This window comes from Chiloscyllium plagiosum, chromosome 7, assembly GCF_004010195.1.
Source record: "Chiloscyllium plagiosum isolate BGI_BamShark_2017 chromosome 7, ASM401019v2, whole genome shotgun sequence".
NCBI lineage: Eukaryota > Metazoa > Chordata > Chondrichthyes > Orectolobiformes > Hemiscylliidae > Chiloscyllium > Chiloscyllium plagiosum.
The window spans coordinates 70,172,640-70,193,458 of NC_057716.1; the positions used below are offsets into that span (position 1 = coordinate 70,172,640).

At 39.8% G+C, this 20,819-nt stretch overlaps 1 protein-coding gene across 1 annotated transcript in view; it reads right to left on the bottom strand.

The window, feature by feature from the left end:
• Window positions 1–20,819, bottom strand: part of LOC122551933 (inactive dipeptidyl peptidase 10-like) — a 1,705,342-nt gene that overhangs the window by 729,780 nt on the left and 954,743 nt on the right. The window contains exon 2 of the mRNA XM_043694504.1: window positions 12,898–13,012. Coding sequence (XP_043550439.1) covers window positions 12,898–13,012 — 115 coding nt within the window. The remainder of the gene's footprint in view (window positions 1–12,897; window positions 13,013–20,819) is intronic.

A 20,819-nucleotide genomic window follows, 5' to 3' on the forward strand; every position in this document is an offset into this window, starting at 1 on the left:
AGTCGCCTGAGGCGGGAATTGAACCCGGGTCTCTGGCACTGTGAGGCAGCAGTGCGAACCACTGTGCCACCGTGCCACCCACAATTTGAATTTAATTCATTCAAATTATCTGAAATTCATCTTTCCATCATTTTCCACGTAAAAATGGCAACAAACCAATTTTTTTCAGCAATTTAAAAATTCAGGTTTGTGAGAAATCAGACTCAATGAAAGTCAGATTCTTCTCTGTTTTTGTGTTTAAATTGGAAGTAATGTGTACCTTTGGGCTTGTGAGCTATTTATGACATTATTTTTAAGAGGTATCACTTGGTTACATTTGGACATTGTCCTACATGAAGTGCAATATTTTGAGAATCATATGAACAAAACTGTACAAATTGAAAAACTAATGCTAATACATTCAAAACATGAATGCTTGATTTGATGGAGATTATATGAAGTCACATGAAATACAGAAGGGGTAACAGAAATAATTTCTAACAAAATACCTGTTTTATTAGAATAGGCTTATAGAACTGGATTTGCTTCTGTTATTTTGGAAACATGTCGACTTTTAGATGATATTTTTGTGGTGTTATATTTTGTCCCAGTGGACAGATATATTGGCCTGAATGAAATACAATGCAGCTTCTGATCTGCCACTGTGATTTGAGCTTTTGCCTCCGGCAGGGTATTTATACTTGATGAGGCAATACTTAGCTCCCGTCGGAATCCATCAGAGCTAGACATTGTTAACACCGTACTGACATTTATTACAGCTCTCAGTGTATTTTGGCAGGCACTTCAGTATCCTGGCTAATACTAGCTATTCAGTTACAAACAGAAGCACACTTTCTTCAGTGTATCATGCTTAAAATGGACCCAGTAAAAATGGATTCACAGACTATGTCTTTGGATCACATTCTATTATATTATGATGATACCATTTTATTATGATACTAATACATTATGATAAGCATGTCTATTAAAGGTGTACTACATATTAGTTTGTGAGACAAAACAACAATAACAGGTTGTAAAGGTTTAAATTGTGATGATAAGTTGCACAGAGCTTGTCATCTTTAAATGCAGCTGTTTAAAAAGTCATTTATTTGAGGATTTTAAGATAATTGAATGAGTGGATAGACTAGAAAAAGAAACTATTTCTTTTGGTGGGACAAGTACAGAACAAGTGAGCATTCCATGACATCATCAGGAATCTGGATCACTCTTCACCTACTGGATTAAAAGTTTGAAGACCTTTATGGTAGATGACAATCTTGGTGTTTTGAGCCATTATTCCTGGTGGCTTAGCAGTGGAAGGTACACTTAATAATGGAAACATGTTCCAGTTCTCAACTGATTTGGGGCTTTCCACATGCCTCTTTATTGATTTAATAATTGTAAAATTTTATACAAATCTTAGACCAGTCAAATGCAACTCAAAGTTGCACAATTATCATTATAATAAATTTGTACAGGACTAAAAGTAAAAGAAAAATAGATGCTGTAGTCCCATTGAGAGATGACTTGTGATGGCTTAACCTAAGGGTCATCATGTCTCAGGTTAGGCGTGAGACTGAGAAAGTGGGATCTTTATGGTAGTCTCAGCCACGTGGGAATTGAACCCACACTATTAGCATCACTTTGTAGAGCAAATCAGCCAACCAACTTGGTTAACTGACCCTCATACAAGTCTACTGTCTATATTAGAAGATCAAATAATTATTTTGGTGATTAGATTTTTTCTAATGTGCTATTAATATGTTATTATCACACATGGATACAAATTCACTCGTGAAAAGTCATAGTAACAATGGGACCGTTTGACAGCATAGTAGAACATAGTACTCAGTACAATAAATTATGCTACATATAAAATCACCTCTTGTTTATGTCATGACACTTTTTAATAGCATTAGCTAGACATTCTGAACCAAGATTGTATTTTACTCCCCTGTTGACAATTCCAAATGACTTTTACATCACTGTGGCAAGTGAGTGTAATGAAACAAAACTGTGGTGTTTGAAGTAGCAGTAGCATAATTGTAAAACTGGTTTAGTGGTGTGTGGGTTAATGTCCTGTGTTGCAGAAAGCAGTGTTTGAGACTAGATAGTGAGTAATCTACAAGGAAAATCTCATTGGATTTACTTCTTCAGGGTTTCAGCCAAATCATGATGGTGTCCTGAAAGCATGCCAGCAATATATTTAAATATTGCACTGAAAATTTATTGAACATTGTTAGCCTCTAACCACCACTGCATAAAATTGTCTTAATTATAGAAAATGCAGCTAAATATATATAGGCCTAATCATTAACTTGTATATTAACACGGATAACAAAAATAAATACAGCTTAAAAAAAAACTACACGTTATACCAGATTATCTTCTGAAACAATATTCTAGTTTATACTTTGTTAACTATTTTTAATGTTTTTTATTCACACCTTGGATGTGAGCATCACTGACTGGGCAGCATTTATTGTGTGCCCCTAGTTGCCCTTGGGAAGATGGTGATAGGCTGCTTCCTTGAACCACTGTAGTCCATGTGCTGTAAGTTGACCCATGATGCCGAGGGAGGGAATTCCAGGGTTTAAGCCCAACGGCAGCGAAGAAACAGTGATATAAATGTCCAAGTAAGATAAATTGCTTGGAATGGATCTTGAAATTGTTGGTGTTCCTATCTATCTGCTGCCCTTTTCCATCTAGATGGAAATGATTATGTTTTTGGAAGATACTCTCTCAGGAGTTTTGCTGAATTTCTGCAATGCATCTTGTAGATAGTACACATTGCTGTTACTGAGCATCTGTGGAAGAGAGGGTGGATGCTTGTAGATGTAGTGCCAATCAAGTGAGCCATTCCATCTTCTCGAGTGTTGTTGGAGCTGCACCCATCCAGGCAAGTGGGGAACATTCTATTGTACTCCTAACTTGTGTATTGTAGATTTTGTACACGCTCTGGAGAGTCAGGTGGTGAGTTAGTCGCCACACTAACCCAACCTCTGACCTGCTTTGGTAGCCATTGTGTTTATGTGGCATGCCCAGTTGAGTTTCTGATCAATGGAGTAGTCCCCAGGATGGTTAATAGTAAGGGATACAATGATGATAACACCATTGCATGTCAAGGGTTTGTGGTTGGATTTCTTTTTTATTGGAGAAGGTCATTGTCTGGCATTTGTGTGGTACAAATGTTACTTGCCACTTATTAGCCAAGCCACATATCCCACCTTGATATTATCTAGATCTTGCTGCATTTGAACATGAACTGCTTTAGTATCTGAGGAATTGTGAATGGTGTGAACATTGTGCAATCAATGGCGAATATCCCTTCTTCTGAACTTATGATGGAGGAATGGTCACTGATGAAGCAGCTGAAGATAGGTGGGCCTAAGATACCACCCTTAGAAACTCCTGCAGAGATATCCTAGAGCTGAGATGTCATCATCTTATTATCATTTGAGTATGGCACATAAATGTGGGCTATGCAAATGATGACCTCCAACACCCACAATCATCTTCCTACATGTGAGGTATGTCTCTAATCAGAGTGTTTTTATTCATATATAGGATATGAGTGAGTGTCACTGGCTAGGCCAGAATTTATGCTCTTCCGTAATTGTCTAGAGGGTAGCAAAGAGTCAATCAAATGGCTGTGGGCATGGAGTCACAAGTAAACCAGACCAGGTAAGAATGACAGTTTCCTCCCCTAAAGGACATTAGTTAACCAGATGGGTTTTTCTGACAATCGACAATGGATTCATGGTCACCATTACTCTCTTTAATTCCAGGCATTATTTTATTGAATTCAAATTCTACCATCTTCCGCTTGATACCCATTGATTCTAGTTTTCCAAGGGCTCCTTGATGCCATGCTCAGTCAAATTCAGCCTTTATGTCAAGGGCTGTTTCTGTCAGCTCACCTCCGGAAATCAGCTTTTTTGTCCATGTCTTAACCAAGACTGTAATGGCATCAGGAGCTAAGTAGCTGTGCAAAACCCAAACATTACTGCTGAGCAATATCCATGATGATTAATTAAAATTCAGTGGAATTTTACTTCATGTAATAATAATCAAAACAAGCTGGAATTATTCCTTACTTATATGTTGAATTTGAGCATCATTTGCATAGCCCACATTTATGGGCCATGCCCAAATGATAATAAGATGATGAAATCAAGCTGGCTTCTTGATCCATCACAGTTCATTTGGTGAAGATATCCTACTGTGCTCTCCAGCAGGGAGCTCCAGTAGCTAACTACAATGAAGGAACTGCAACTGCAAAATATTTTCAAGTCGGGATGGCACATTAGATAGAAGGGAACTTCTTGGTGGTGTTACTTTGATGAACAATTACCCTTATCCTTCCTGGCAGAAATCATAAATTTGGGTGATGTTGTTGAAAAAGCCTTGCAAATTGCTCAAATGCTTCATGTGTATTGTGTCACACTGGTACAGGAAGTGAATGAGTTTCTTGACTATTGGTGCAGCTACATGCATCCAAGCAAATGGACAGCATTCAATCACATTACTATCTTGTGCTTTATAATAATGTGGACATGCTTTAGATAATTTGGAAATAAACCACTCATCATTGAATACCCAACCTCTGACCTGCTCTTGCAGCCAAAACATTTATGTTGTTGACCCAGGTAAGTAACTTTTCAAAAAGGACCTTGCAATGTGGCAAGAGCAGTGTCAATGAATATTAAGGAAATTACTAGGCCCTCTCCTACTGGAGGAAGTCATTAAATATTATTTGCATGGTGCATAATTTACTAAAAATAAGTCCTAATTATCAGCCCACATATGAATCTTACTTAGGTCATGCTACATACAGGCAGTACATGTTTAGTATCTTCAAAGTTCTGAATGTGTCTCAGTGTTGTGTAATCAGCAAAACTCCACATTTCTAAACTTATGATACCAGTTACAAATACCTGATACAACCGGGCTGAGATACTATCCCAAGGAACTTCTGCAGCAATGCCCTGAGCTTAGATGATTATGTTTCAACACGCACAATTATCTCCTTTTGGGCTATGCATAACTCGGCTAATTAAATGTGATCTCCCTCACACCTGAACCCTCAGATTTATGGACTCATTGATGCCAGATGCAACCAATGACTCTCACTTCACTTTTGGAATTCAGTATTTCTGTCCAGATCTGGATCAAGACTGTACTGTCTCAGAATTGCAGAATAATTACAGGAAGGAGACCATTCAGCCAATTATATCAGTGCTGGGTCTCTGATAGATTAATTTTCCTAGTACAAATTTTCTGCCTTCTTGACATAACGCTGAACATTAAACCTGTTGGACTATAACCTGGTGGTTTGTGATTTTTAACTTTGTACACCCCAGTCCAACACCAGCATCTCCAAATCAAGATTAGCCATAAATTTATTGACTGATGGAACAGACAGAAGAGTCTTTTTGGCCTTGTCCTGTTCCTATTTCTTATGTTCCTATGTTTTCATGGACAGGACATACCTGTGAAATTTTCCACTCTGTGGAGTTAACTCCAGTGTTGTAGCTGTACTGAAGGTAACCAGGTCTTTCATTCATGATTTTCCTCTCATGACTTACTGCAGGGTCAGCCTGGCAGATATGTCCTTGAAGACTTAGCCAACTTGACCAGTAGCAATCCAACTAAAGGGATCAATATTAACATCCCTCATTCTGCATCCTTGCTAAATATGATATCTGCTTCTTCTAAGTGTTGTTCAACAGGATGGAATACTAGCAAAGTAGCTGAGGAAAGGAGATTGAGGGAGATTGGGTGGCACGGAGGCTCAGTAGTTAGCACTGCTGCCTCACAGCACCAGGGACACAGGTTTGATTCCAGCCTTGGGTGACTATGTGGAGTTTGCACATTCTTCCCGTGCCTATATGGGTTTCCTCCAAGGGCTCCAGCTTCTTTCCACATTCCAAAGATGAATTGGCCATGCTAAATTGCCCAGTGTTTAGGGATACGCAGGTTAGGTACATTAGTTATGGGTAAATGTAGAGGAATGGGTCTGGGTGGGTTACTGTTCATAGGGTCGGTGTTGGGCTGAAAGGCCTGCTACCACACTGCAGGGATTCTATGACATAATCAACAGGAGGTTTCCCCATCCAGGATGAGAGGAGTTTGAATTCTTTTTTGCAGATAAGGTGCTGCATTTTGGAAAGGAAAATCCGAGCAGGACTTATACACTTAATGGTAAGGTCCTGAGGAGTGTTGCTGAACAAAGAAACCTTAGAGTTAGTTTCTTTGAAAGTTAGGTCACAGGTGGATAGGATAGAGAAAAAGCCATTTAGTATGCTTACTTTATTGTTCAGAGCATTGATTATAGAGTTGGGAGGTCATGTTGCAGTTGTACAGGATATTGATTAGGCCACTTTTGGAATAATGTGTGCAATTCTGGTCTCCCTTCTATCAGAAGGATGTTGTGAAACTTGAAAGGGCTTTCAGAAAATATTTACAAGGATGTTGCCAGGGTTAGAGGTTTTGAGCTATAGGGAGAGGCTGAATAGCTGGGGCTGTTTTCCCTGGAGTGTCAGAGGCCGAGAGGTGACCTGATAGAAAAAGATTTATAAAATCATGAGGGGCATGGATAGGGTAAATAGACAAAGTCTTTTCCATGGGATGAGGGAAGTGTGCATATGCTTAGGGTGAAAGGGGAAAAATTTAAAAGGGACCTAAGGGGAAAGTTTTTCACACAGACAGTGATGCATGTACGGAATGAGCTGCCAGAGGAAGTGGAGGAGTCTGGTCCGATTACAGCATTTGAAAGGCATCTGGTGGATATATGATTAGTAAGGGTTTAGATGAAAATGGGCAAAATGCTGGGACTTGATTAGGTTAGGATGTCTGGTTGGCATGGATGAGTTAGATCGAAGGGTCTAGTTCTGTACTGTACATCTCTATGACTCTATGACTCTAAACAGTAGTTGATGAAAGGTCAGTTGTTAGTTTTAAATCAAAGGTAGTTTTCTTTTGTGAAGCAAAATATATTGAGGAACGTGGGTCAAAGACAGGTTTATGGAGTGGGGTCACAGATCAGACATGATCTCATTGAAAGTGGAACAGGCTCAAAAGATGGAATGGCCTACTCCTGCTCCTGTGTTCTTCTTTTTGACTTAACTCTGAGTGATCATGAAATTTATTGGGAAGTCTGGCATCATTTCTTTCCTGAATGTAGAATACAATGTTTTCTTTGGTGTGTCTGTCTTGTCAGTGAAAGAGGAAATACCAGGGATGGTCTTAGAGGGGATGTTGGGATGTTGACTGAAAAGTATGATTTTATGAGTATATCTACATCAGGATATTGCTTAGCTTGATCGTGAAACATGTCTCCAATTGTCACAAGTCCCCAGATGTTAGTGAGGAGAATTTTGAAGAGTTGATGTTACTGGGTATTTCTTCATTGATGCCATAAAGATGGTCCATTCATTTTTATCGGTAACTTTTTTTGTAGCAGTTAAATTTAACCAAGAAATCTTTTCAGAGGGCAGTTATGAGTCAACTACATTGCTATGTGTTTGGAGTGATATGTAATCTAGATTGAGTAAAGTCAGAAGATTTCTAAAGGTTTAAGTAAACCAGATGTGTTCCAAAAACAATACTGTAGTTTCATGATCACTATGATGATACTACTTTTTCAATTTGTTATGGACCAGACTAAACCACCTGAAATAGAGTCATAGAGTCATAGAGGTGTACAACATGGAAACAGACCCTTTGGTCCAACCCATCCATGCCGACCAGATATCCCAACCCCAATCTAGTCCCACCTGCCAGCACCCAGCCCATATCCCTCCAAACCCTTCCTGATCATGTACTCATCCAAATGCCTCTTAAATGTTGCAATTGTACCATCCTCCACCACTTCCTCTGGCAGCTCATTCCATACACGTATCACCCTCTGCATGAAAACATTGCCCTGTAGGTCTCTTTTATATCTTTCCCTTCTCAGTCTAAATTCCAAACTCCATCTGCCACTTCTCAGCCCATTGGCCCATCTGGTCAAGATCCTGTTGTAATCTGAGGTAACCCTCTTCGCTGTCCACGACACCTCCAATTTTGGTGTCATCTGCAAACTCACTAACTGTACCTCTTATGCTGACATCTAAATCATTTATGTAAATGACAAAAAGTAGTGGACCCAGCACTGATCCTTGTGGCACTCCACTGGTCACAGGTCTCCAGTCTGAAAAACAACCCTCCATCACCACCCTCTGTCTTCTACCTTTGAGCCAGTTCTTTAATTAAGAGGATAGCCCAGACCCAAACATTTTCTTATTTGAAAGGCAAGTGCCAGACCTTATGTTTTGGATGCAATTCAACTGGTCAAACCACCAGTCTTGAAGCAAAACACACATTATTCATACACTATATACTCAATGGGAAGGTCCTGGAGTATGTTGCTGAACAAAGAGACCTTGGAGTGTAGGTTCATAGCTCCTTGAAAGTACAATCACAGATAGATAGGATAGTGAAGAAGGCATTTGGTATGCTTGTCTTTATTTGTCAGAGTATTGGGTTTAAGAGTTGGGAGGTCATGTTGCGGCTGTACAGGACATTGATTAGGCCACTTTTGGAATACTGCATACAATTCTGGTCTCCTTCATATCTGAAGGATGTTGTGAAAGTTGAAGGCGTTCAGAAAAGATTTACAAGGATGTTGCCAGGGCTGGAGGATTTGAGCTATACGTAGAGATTGAATAGGCTAGGGCTGTTTTACCTGGAGCGTCGGAGGCTGAGGGGTGACCTTATAGAGGTTTATAAAATCATGAGGGGTGTGATAGGATAAATAGACAAGATATTTTCCCTGAGATGGGGGAAGAGGACAAAGGTTTAGGGTGAAAGGGGAAAAATTTAAAAGGGACCTAAGGGGCAAATGTTTCACACTGGCGGTGATGCATGTATGGAATGAGCTGCCAGAGGAAGCGATGGATACTGGTACGATTGTAGCATTTAAAAGGCATCTGCATGGGTATATGAAAAGGAAGAGTTTAGGGGCATATGGGCTGGCTGCTGGCAAATGGAACTAGATGAGGTTATAATATCTGGTTGGCATGGACAAGTTGGACCGAATGGTCTGTTTCCATGCTGTATATCTCTATGACTCTATGACTATAGTCAAAATACAGCAAAAAGCCAAGTAAGTGGACTAACTTAACTCTAATGGACAACTTAAAAGAATAATAAATTAACCACTAAGCAGTAACTGCCTAATAAAGTAACATCCCATAAATACATTCTCACATATAATTCCAGTATTAGGAAGAGAACCCGAGCTTTTAGCTGTAATGGAGAGGAAAAACAACTTCTATATCCAGCTTCAATATCCCAGCAGCTGCTACTGAAAAACTACATATAAAAATCCTGGCTTTGCAGGAGCTTTACCCCACCCATTTAGGCTGCTTTTACTGTTCCTATTTTAAAAAAGCACCAACACCTCACACGTTTAGACAGCTTTCCTCTTCTATCTTAAAACCTCACATCAAAAATAGCCAGGTCAAAATACATGTCTTAAACCCATAGTATCATCACCAATTCAGTTTTTAAATGTAATTAATGGACTATAAGTTCCCCTGCAGTTGATATGTGATTTGAACATAGGTCTGTGATAATCAGTGCATCCACAGGTCTGACCTGCCCACAGCAATGCAACAATAGTTTTTGCCAGTAACTTCATTTTAGTCCTATCTCCCTGATTACTCTGGGCGAAAGACCTGATTATTTATGTAATTATTTAAAGTCCAAGGTTGAGTGACATCTGCACTTAATAGGAATACAGCAACAATTCTTTTCATTCATTTGCGGGAAGTGGGTGTTGCTGGCTGACCAGCATATGTTGCGCATTCCTAATTGTCCTTAAGAAAGTGGTGGTGAGCTGCCTCCTGAAACCACGGCAATCCACCCAATATGCCATTAGGGAAGGAACTCCAGGATTTTGACCCAGCGACAGTGAAAGAATGCTGATCTATTTCCAAGTCAGGATGGTGAGTGGCTAAGAGGGGAATTTGAAATTGGTGGTATTCCCATCTATCTGCTGCTCTTGACATTTTAGGGGAAGTGGTTGTGCATTTGGAAGGTGCTGTCTGAGCATCTTTGGGGAATTTCTGCAGTGCATCTTGCAGACAGTACACACTGCTGCTACTGACAATTGGAGGGAGTGGATGCTTGTGGATGTAGTGCCAATCAAGCAGGCTGCTTTGTCCTGGATGGTGTCAATCTTCTTGAGTGTTGCTGGGACTGCACTCATTCATCCAAGTGGGGAGTATTCCATCACACTCCTGATTCATTCCTTGTCGATGGTGGACAGGCTTTGGGAGTCAGGATGTATGTTACTTGCCGCAGTATTCCTAGCCTCAGATCTGCTCTTGTAGCCACTGCATTTACATGGTGAGTCCAAATGAGTTTCTGATCAATGATTACCCCCAGGTAACACCATTGAATGTCAAGGGGCAGTGGTTAGATTGTCAGTTATTAGTGATGGTCAAAGCCTGGCATTTGTGTGGTGCAAATGTTACTTGCTGCATATCAGCCCAAGCCTCAATATTGAAATAGATAGTCTTAGCTGTTATTAATAGGTTTTAACTTTTAAGTGAGGACATCTGCAAATAACACAATACTTGACAAAGATGAGCTTGAATCAGGGTGCAGCTATGCTTGGCCAAAGAAAGCTCTGTTCAATTGGGTTGAGCAGGTGCCAACCAAAATTAGCCTTTTAAAAACAATTTAGTTTTAATGAAGCTTTCTATTGAGGATTACTTCAAATTTTCTTTCAGTTGTTAGGACTGTTGATTGATCAGGTACACACAAATCTGGTGGAACATATTCCATTTGTTCGCAAGTTACTTTTCATTTCTGGGACTGTTAAAAGCCAAATACAAACACATCACATAATTTGTAATTGTTCTGGTGAAGCTATTATGACTGCGCTACCACCAGATAGAACAAAGAACAAAGAAATTTACAGGCCAGGAACAGACCCTTTGGCCCTCCAAGCCTGTGCTGATCCAAATCACTGTCTAAACCTATCGCCTAATTCCTAAGGATCTGTATCCCTTTGCTCCCCACCTACTCATGCATCTGTCCAGACACACCTGAAATGAACCTACCGTGCCTGCCTCTACTAACTCTCTGGAAACATGCTCCAGACACCTACCACCCTCTGTGTAAAGTACTTTCCGCATGTGTCCCCCTAAACTTTTTTCCTCTCACCTTGAATGTGTGACCTCTCATTACTGAATCCCTCATCCTGGGAAAAAGCTTATCTCTATCCATCCTGTCTACACCCTTCATGATTTTGTCAACCTCAATTAGGTCCCCCAATAATCTCCTTTTCTCTAATGAAAACAATCCTCACCTACTCAACCTCTCTTCATATCTAGCACCTTCCATACCAGGCAACATCCTCGTAAATCTTCTATGCAAGCTTTCCAAAGCATCCACATCATTTTGGTAATGTGGTGACCAGAACTGTATACAGTATTTTAAATGCAGCTGAACCAGTTTTGTATAATTTTAACATGACCTGCCAGCTCTTATACTCAATATCCCATCTGATGAAGGCAGGATTACCATATGCCTTCTTGATCACTCTACCCACTTGTGCAGCCACCTTCAGGGTACAATGGGCCTGAACTCCCAGACCTCTCTGCTCATCAACGTTTCCCAAGGCTCTTCCAATTACAGTATAGTTCACTCTGGAATTATACCTTCCAAAATGCATCACCTCACATTTGCCCAGATTGGACTCCATCTGCCACTTCTCTGCCCAACTCTCCAGTCTATCTATATTCTCCTGTATTCTTTGACAGTCCCTATACTTTCTGCTACTCCTCCAACCTTTGTGTCATCTGTTCACTTACTGATCAGACCACCAATGCCCTCTTCCAGATCATTTATGTATATCACAAACAACATTGCCCCAGCACTAATCCCTGTGGAACACCATTTATCAATTTCAAGAAACTTCCTTCAACTACTGCTCGCTGCCTCCTGTTACTCAACCAGGTCTTTATCCACCTAGCTAGAACACCTTGCACACCATGTGACTTCACTTTCTCCATTAATTTACCATGGGGAATCTTATCAAATGCCTTACTAAAATCCATGTGTATGATATCTACAGCCCTTCCTTCATCTATCAACTGGGTGGCTTCCTCAAAGAAATCTAGTAAGTTGGAATGGCATGATCTCCCCTGCACAAAACCATGTTCCCTATCACTGATAAACCCATTCTCTTCCAAATATAAATTGATCCTATCCCTCAGTACCTTCTCCAGCAACTTTCCCAATATTGACATCAGACTCACTGGTCTGTAGTTACCAGGAATATCCCTCCTGCCCTTTTTGTACAGCAGGACAACATTAGCAACTCTCCAGCCCTCCAGCACTTCATCTGTGTTTAACCAACATGATCAACCACATACTAAATCTGGTGAGACTTATTTGTATGTGATGTTGAAAAACAATGCATGGTTTGTTGGAGAAATTGTGAAAATGTAGTGAAATGAAATGAGTGATATGGCAGAACTAATGGTGTAGCCTTAGTGGACTGCAACAAATACAGTCTGTAAGAGCATCAAAGCAGGGATTCCCCAGAAGGGCAACTGTGAAAACATTATAAGGATAGGTGCTGTTACATACTATGTACATATCAAAACATTAGAAAAGTGACTTTCTGGGTCAGTTCAGCTCTTCATTAGACATACATCATATTACATATCAAGTACTTTTGTAAGTGTAACCCCTTTCTAGTACTAATGATGTCGAAGACGAGTACTGCATCCATAAACATTCCTTTCTTTTTTCCCTCTCTTAAAGGTTCCCTCATTATTTGTGGGATTGAAAGAGGTAAATTATCCATTGACTACCTTTATCTGGTCTGATATTATAAGTGGAAATGTTGTTTACCTGGAGTTAAGAGGATGACCGAGATGGTGATGAGAGAGCACACAGCAAGGATCACGAGCAGTGCAATCGCAATTCCTTTCCAGTTTCTTTGTGGAGGGCTTGCACCTCCTATCTCCTAAAAAGGCAGAAATAAGAGGTTTCACAATCAAAATTTCATAATCATATCATGCTATTCAAAATGTGAAAAACACAAGCACTACAAGTTTGTTGCAGTGGTGATTATCATAATTTTCATTCTTGGTTGTTCAAATTTACAGACACTTGGATGTTCTCTTGCATTTTACAACTGCTTGTTTTTTTAAAGTTCTACATTGATAACAAACATTAGATTTTACTTGCTTTTCAACTATCCTCATGGTGATGAATTGAATCTAACAGAAGCAAGGCCATTTTAAAAGAAAACTACTTTGTAATTAAACAACTCCATTTGTAAAATCTGACTGGCTCTCAGAAAAGTGCTCCTTATCAATATCTTAGACAAGGTTTCAGGACCTGTTCCACCCAGAAGTATATCTCCCATCAACTGGTAAATCAGTATGAGTATGGATTTTGTGGAATAGCACATTGTAAGTCACATGCTCTCCTGTGCATTGAGGGAAATTCAATATAGCAAAGCAGCTTTTCAAAGAAAAATAATCATTTAAAAAAAGGGCAAATAGAAAAGCTGGAGAGAAATTTTGAGAATGGTCCCCTCAACATAATTTCAGAACATCATTAACATCTTTAATGCAGGGAAATATCCTGAGGTGCTTCCCAAGAGTGATATCAGGTGAAATTTGGCTCTATCTTCATAAACAACTATATGCCACAAAAGTTTCTTACAGTTCTCTAAGTCTGGAGTCATTCTGTGAATTTAGTTAAATGCTATGATGCTAACTGTAAACAATTAAATGCAGTTGTATATTATCACTCAGGAATAGTCAATGGTTGAAAGAGGTAAAAAGGTAAAATTTCTCCCCACCCCCACCCTCCTCGAGCTTATCTCTCCATGCTTCAGGCTCTCTGCCTTTATTCCTGATGAAGGGCTTTTGCCCGAAACATCGATTTCGCTGCTCCTTGGATGCTGCCTCAACTGCTGTGCTCTTCCAGCACCACTAATCCAGAAAATGGTTGAAAGACACAGCTTATGTCCCTGCAGAACTATGAAAGGAATCAATACCACCAGGAACTGACTGAAAACATGCCATCATATTTTGCTGCAGAGGAACATTTTCTTTTCAGTCAGTGATGTTCCTTACGTTAATGTAAATTTTTCAGCATGTTTGCCAAATTCCCAACTGAGAAATTCACAGTGAGAGGATTGATTTACTCAATATGGAATTTACACTCAAGTCAATAACTGAACTTGAAGGGACAAGCAGAACTAAAATTGATGAGTGAAGTACTACATTATGCAAAAAAAAACATTCTGAGTTGCATATGGGAATCCTGGATGAAACGCGGTTGGCAGGTGAATTGGTATGAGAGTATTTAGAATGCGTGGACCAGTTCTTACAGGCATAATTCACTCACTATTGTAAAATCGTTCAGTTTGCATTCACTTTTATAATCCAAGTTTTCTAAACACCCACAACCACATCACTGTCCCTGGATATGTCCTGTCCTACCAACAGAACAGATAAGGTGGAACAATGGTAAACAGTGGGAGGGAGTTGCTCTGGGAATACCTAAAACCAATTGCAGACCCCACAAAGTCTCATGACATCAGGTCAAATACTGACCAGGAAACTTCTGCTGATTTGTCAAAACCCATCCCTGATTTTGCCACTCCTCAGCTGATGAATCAGTATTCCTCTATGTTAAGCATGACTTGGAGTAAGGACTGGATAATATTAAGAGTACAGAATGTACTCTGGGAGGGGGAGCTCAATGTCCATCACTAAGTGTATTCAGCAGTTCGACAGTCAGTGAAGGAATCATCAAGAAGGAGAAACATACTTGACCATGTCTCCACCAATCTGTTTGCTGCAGCTGTATGTGCTTATGGCAAAATGGATTGGAGTGACCATTACACAATCCATGTAAAAACAAACTGAGGATACTGTTAGAATGTCAGGTCAAAACCCCAAAGTGCTACAGACATTTTTAGACATTAATTCTAAAATGTGTTTCTAAAATTCAAAGACAACTGCTACATAGATAAAATAACTGTAGGCATAAACTAAATTCTGTGTGGGACCAATGGGATGTAACATCTAAAAAAGTAATGAAGAAATTTTAAACAGATTGGATTGTGACCTGTCATGATTACAAAAGTAATGAGGAATCGATGACTCCTTGTTTAAGAGAAAGCCATCTCCTGTGGATTATGTTCAAAAACTGCAGACACATTTTGTGTTTTTGTCTTTGAGGAATACACAAATATTTATGTTAAAAAACAAGATTCAAATCTACTGGAGTGTCCTAATCAGTCTGAAAGACCTTGTGTATACCAGCTTGGGTCTGATGTGCTCTGAGTGTGCTGTGACAGTCAATGAGAAAACCCCTTATTAGTCATGGTGCAGATAAAATCGTGCTATAAGTCCAAGTGCTACATAAGTTAAAAAGGAAACAGGAATTTAAAAAAACACTGACTCACCCTGGTTGCTGGATTTCAACCAAAATTGAAAGAAATCACAGAATGACAGAATCTCATCTAATCTTTTAAAGATTGTGCAATTGACCATTCAATTAGTAATGACAGCCTTATTGTTATCATTCACTTCAACGGCAAGAACTTTCAACCATTCACTCTGCACAACCGTATGGGAGCCTAATATGTACACCTTAGTTTTTTTTAATAAGCTTGTATCTTTTTGGACTCACATCTAATTTATAACCTGTATATATTGTGTCAATAACACTTCTCATGTTTAGGAATTAATAGACTCACTTATTCTTTTTTTTTCCAAGAATGTCTTGTTAAATTGCTCATATAAAACACAAATTAATTTGGGTCTGGGAGAAATGTATCCACAAGGACAGGAACCATTTTTGAAAAAAAAAAATCCTTGCTGTAATGAATCAAAGGGGTGGATGAATAAAGAAGTGGAGCTAGATTGTCCCTCTTCACCTGGGAGCTTAACGGTTTAGGATATTCCATCTGGAACCATAAGAAATGGGGAACCATACCTGGGATTTCCTCACAGTGGAAATAGCACTCAGGGTTAGAGAGTTCAGAAGTTGTGGTGGAAAAGTGGGAATAGGTTATTGAGTTGGATGATCAGCTATGAACATAATGATTGGTGGAGCAGGCTCAAAAGGGATGAATGGCCAATTTTTGCTCATATTTCCTATGTTTCTAACAGTACTCTTCATCTCATAGTGGGAGTACCACTATGTTAAACAGGATAGGTTTTGAGTAGAGCTCTTCGAGGAGAAAGTGAGGTCTGCAGATGCTGGAGATCAAAGTTGAAACTTTATTGCTGGAACAGCACAGCAGGTCAGGCAGCATCCAGGGAACAGGAGATTCGACGTTTCGGGCACAGGCCCTTCTTCAGGAAGAAGGGCCTGTGCCCGAAACGTCGAATCTCCTGTTCCCTGGATGCTGCCTGACCTGCTGTGCTGTTCCAGCAATAAAGTTTCAACTTTGACTAGAGCTAGCAACTCAAAACTGAGCATGCATGAGGTGCTGCAGGCTATCAACAGACACAATGACAAACACTCAAACACAAAAGTCAATTGCATGATTTCCCACTCTACCATTAGCATCAAGCAAGGAGATCAGCTCAGGTACAATGAAGAATTAGACATGCTAAAAAAAAAATCAGGATTCAAACTGGTACAACTACAAAACAGGACTACTTCCATGCCATTCAGCATGAGAAGCAAGTAATAGACAGAAGTAAGCAAGCAATGGATCTGATTTGAGCTCTGAAATCCTGAATGGGGTGAGCAATTAAACAATTCACTGGAAGAGGAGGTTCCAGAAATGTCCTCATCCTCAAAAATGGGGGAGACAGCACGTCAGCGCAAAAGAGAAGACTGATGCACAAGCAACACGTTTCAACCAGAGGCGTCAAATGGACGATTCTACTTCAGAGGGTCCCAGCTTCATCAATGCCAGTTTTCAACCAATTTGATAATCAACAAATTAATGAAGGCACTGGAACTTGGCTGTGCCTTTAGTACACCTTCAATACAGACATTTACCTGACAATGTGAAAAATTAGCCAAGGATGTTCTGTGGACAAAAAAAAGAACAAGACCAATCCAGCCAATTACTGCCCCATCAATCCACTCTTGATCATCAGTAAAGTGATGGATAGTCATCAATAGTGCTATCATCAGTACTTACTCAGCAATAACTTGTTCTTTAATGTTCAGTTTAGGTTCTGCCAGGGCCACTCAGCTCCTGACCTCATCACAGCCTTGGTTTAATCAACAATAAAACAACGAAACTAGAAGGTGAGGTGAGAAAGACTGCCCTTGTTATCATGGCTGCATTTGACTGTGTGTGGCATCAAAACTGGAATCAAAAAAGTCAGAATGAAAACAGAATGATACTGGTTGATGTCATACTGGGCACAAAGGAAAATGATTGCAGTTGTTGGGGGTCAGAAATCTTAGCTCCAGGATATCTCTCCGGGAGTTCCTCAGGGTAGTCTCCTAATCTCAATCATCTTCAGCTGCTTCATCAATGACCTATCCTCCATCATAAAGTCAGAAGTGGGGATGGTCACTGATGATTGCACAAATGTTCAGCACCATTTGCAACTCCTCATACACTGAAGCAGTCCATGTTCAAATGCAGCAAGACCCTGGCAGCATTTAGGTTTATGCTGACAAGTGGCAAGTCACATTCATGGTTCAGAAGTGCCAGGCAATGACCATCTTCAACAAGACAGAATTGAGTCATCACCCTTGGATATTCAATGGCATTACTATCGCTAAATCAACCACTATCAATATTCTGGGGTTTACTGTTAATTATAAACTTAATTGGATGAGCTATATCAATAGTGCGACTAGAGTAGGTCATAGGCTTCGTTAGTGTGTAAATGACCTCTGAACTCTTCAGAACTGTCCATCATCTTACAAGGCACAAGTCAAGAGTTTGATGGACTACTCCCCATTTGCCTGTATGAGTATAGCTGCAATACACTCAAAACCTTAACAGCATCCAAGGCAAAGCAGCCCATTTGACGAGCACCACATTCACAAAGATTCACTCCCTCCACTCCCAATGCACAGTAGTAGTATTGAGTACCAGTTACAAGATACACTGCAGAAATTCACTCAGGTTCCTAACACACCACTTCTAAACCCTCAACTAGAAGCAGACATCGAAGGAGCATTACCACATACAATTCTCCGTCCAAATCAAGCACCATCCTGACTTGAATATATATCACCATTCCTTCACTGTCACTGGTTAAATCTTCAAACTCCCTCTCTGACAGCATTAGAGGGCAGCTCAACATTATCTTTCCAAGGGCAATTAAGAATGGGCAATATAGGTTGACTAGCCAGTGAAGCCTAAATCCACTGGACTGACTGAAAATCAATTCTCATTGAACACACAGCCTCATGCTGTTGTGCCTCACAGTGGTAAAATATAATTTTGCCATGACCAATTTAAAGAGCCAGTTACCATTATATCTGTGGAAAGTGAAATGAATGCAACAAAAGGTTGACAGGAAGATTTCTAATATTGTGGTAACCATCAATCAAGTATTTTGTACAGCATATCATTGGAGGAATCTTTGCATTCATTTATACAATTATTTCATTTGTTAAGAATTATTGCGAGCATACAACTTTGCCAAAAGAGTTCCAGGGCTATTAAAGTCAAGTAGAATAAACAGAAGAGTGAGATTAATTGGATAGTTCTTTCAAAGAGTGAGCACAATGGCTTGTATTACCTCCTTCTGTGCTTACAAACCTATAATTTAAAAGATGATTGTTTCTGTGGATTTGAGTAATAACAAATCACTTGCCATAATAATTTTAATATTATTACTGGAACTATGTTCATTCTTTTGTAAATTTACTTGAAAGAAAGTGTTTGAAATGCAAACATCCCTGACACATATTATGCATGTGTAGTCTAATAACTATGCTATCTTCAATATCACTAGAATTAATTACATTAAACATCATTAAATCCATCTTTTCCATTGATTAATGTTATCCAACATTCTTCATTGGCTTAGTTTTAAAGCATAATGAACAGAATACGTTATGAGGACCAGTGAAGATTTATATTCCAAATTATAGTTACAGGTCATTATAATACATCTCAGATCTATTCTTCTAGTCTTGAGGTTTACATGTGTATTCTTTAAATAACTATATATAAAATACATTTCACATTATAGTGCAGAATGCGAAATTAGCTATACACACATTTCCTCTTCTTTTTTGTTGATGTAAAATACAGATAGAGCTGTAGAGATATATAGCACGGAAACAGACCCTTCGGTTCAACTCTTCCATGCTGATCAAATATCCCAACATAATGTATTCAGCACTTGGCCCATATCCGTCTAAACCCTTCCGATTCATGTATCAATCCAGATGCCTTTTAAATACTGTAATTGTGCCAGACTCCACCAATTTCTCTGGCAGCTCATTCCATACATGCACACACCTCTACATGAAATGGTTGCCCCTTAGGTCCCTTTAAGTCTTTCACCTCGCACTCTAAACCCATACCGTCTAGTTCTGGGCTCTTCCACCCAATCCATGTCCCTCATGACTTTATACACCTCTAAGATCACCCCTCAGCCTCCGATGCTCCAGGAACAATAGCCCCAGCATATTCAGCCTCTCCCCATAGCTCAAATCCTCCAACCCTGGTAACATCCTTGTAAATATTTTCTAAACCCTTCCATGTTTCACAACATCTTTTCGATAGGAAAGAGACCAGAATTGCATGTAATATTCTAAACATGGCCTACCCAATGTCCTGCAGAGCCGCAATGTGATCTCCCAACTTCTCTACTCAATGCACTAACCAATAAAGGAAAGTGTACCAAACACCTTCTTCATTATCTCATCTACCTGCAACTCCAATTTTAAGGAACTGCACTCCAAGGTCTCTTTGTTCAGCAACACTCCCTAGGACCTTACCATTAACTGTATGAATCCTGCTCTGATTTGCTTTACCAAAGTGCAGCATCTCACATTTATTTAAATTAAACGCCATCTGCCACTCCTCAGCCCATTGGATCAAGATTCCATTGTACTCTGAGGTAACCTTCTTTGCTGTCCACTACACCTCAAATTTTGGTGTCATCTGCAAACGTACTAACTCTACCTCCTATTTCATATACAAATCATTTATATAAATGAAGAAAAGTAGTGGGCACTGCACTGGTCAGAGGCCTCCAGTCTGAGAATCAACTATCCACCACCACCCTCTTTCTTCTACCTTTGAGCTAGGTCTGTAACCAAATGGCTAGCTTTTTCTCTGTATTCCATGAGATCTAATCTTGCTAACCAGTCTCCAATGGGGAACCTTGTCGAACACCTTATGGAAATCCATATAGATCACATCCACTGCTAGCCCTCATCAATCCTCTTTATTACTTCTTTAAAAAACTCAAACAAGTTCATGAGACATGCACAAAGGCATGCTGACTATCCAGAATTAGTCCTTGCCTTTCCAAATACAGAGGAACCTCAATTATCTGAATACCAATTATCCGAAAATCGGATTATCCGAAGGAGATCTCGAGGTCCCGATAGAAACATTACATCAAAGACGTGTTTCCAACAGTGATCGCGTCTTTTGTTTACAGTGATTAAACAGGCACCATCTCCAGCCCTCTCTCCCCCCACACCTTTCCTGGAGTTCTACACAGTGGTGTACCCTAAACATCCCCTTCCCTAGATAATCTCTCTAAACGGTTGCAGAGTGTGTGTGTGTGTGTGTGTGTGTGTGTGTGTGTGTGTGTGTGTGTGTGTGTGTGTGTGTGTGTGTGTGTGTGTGTGTGTGT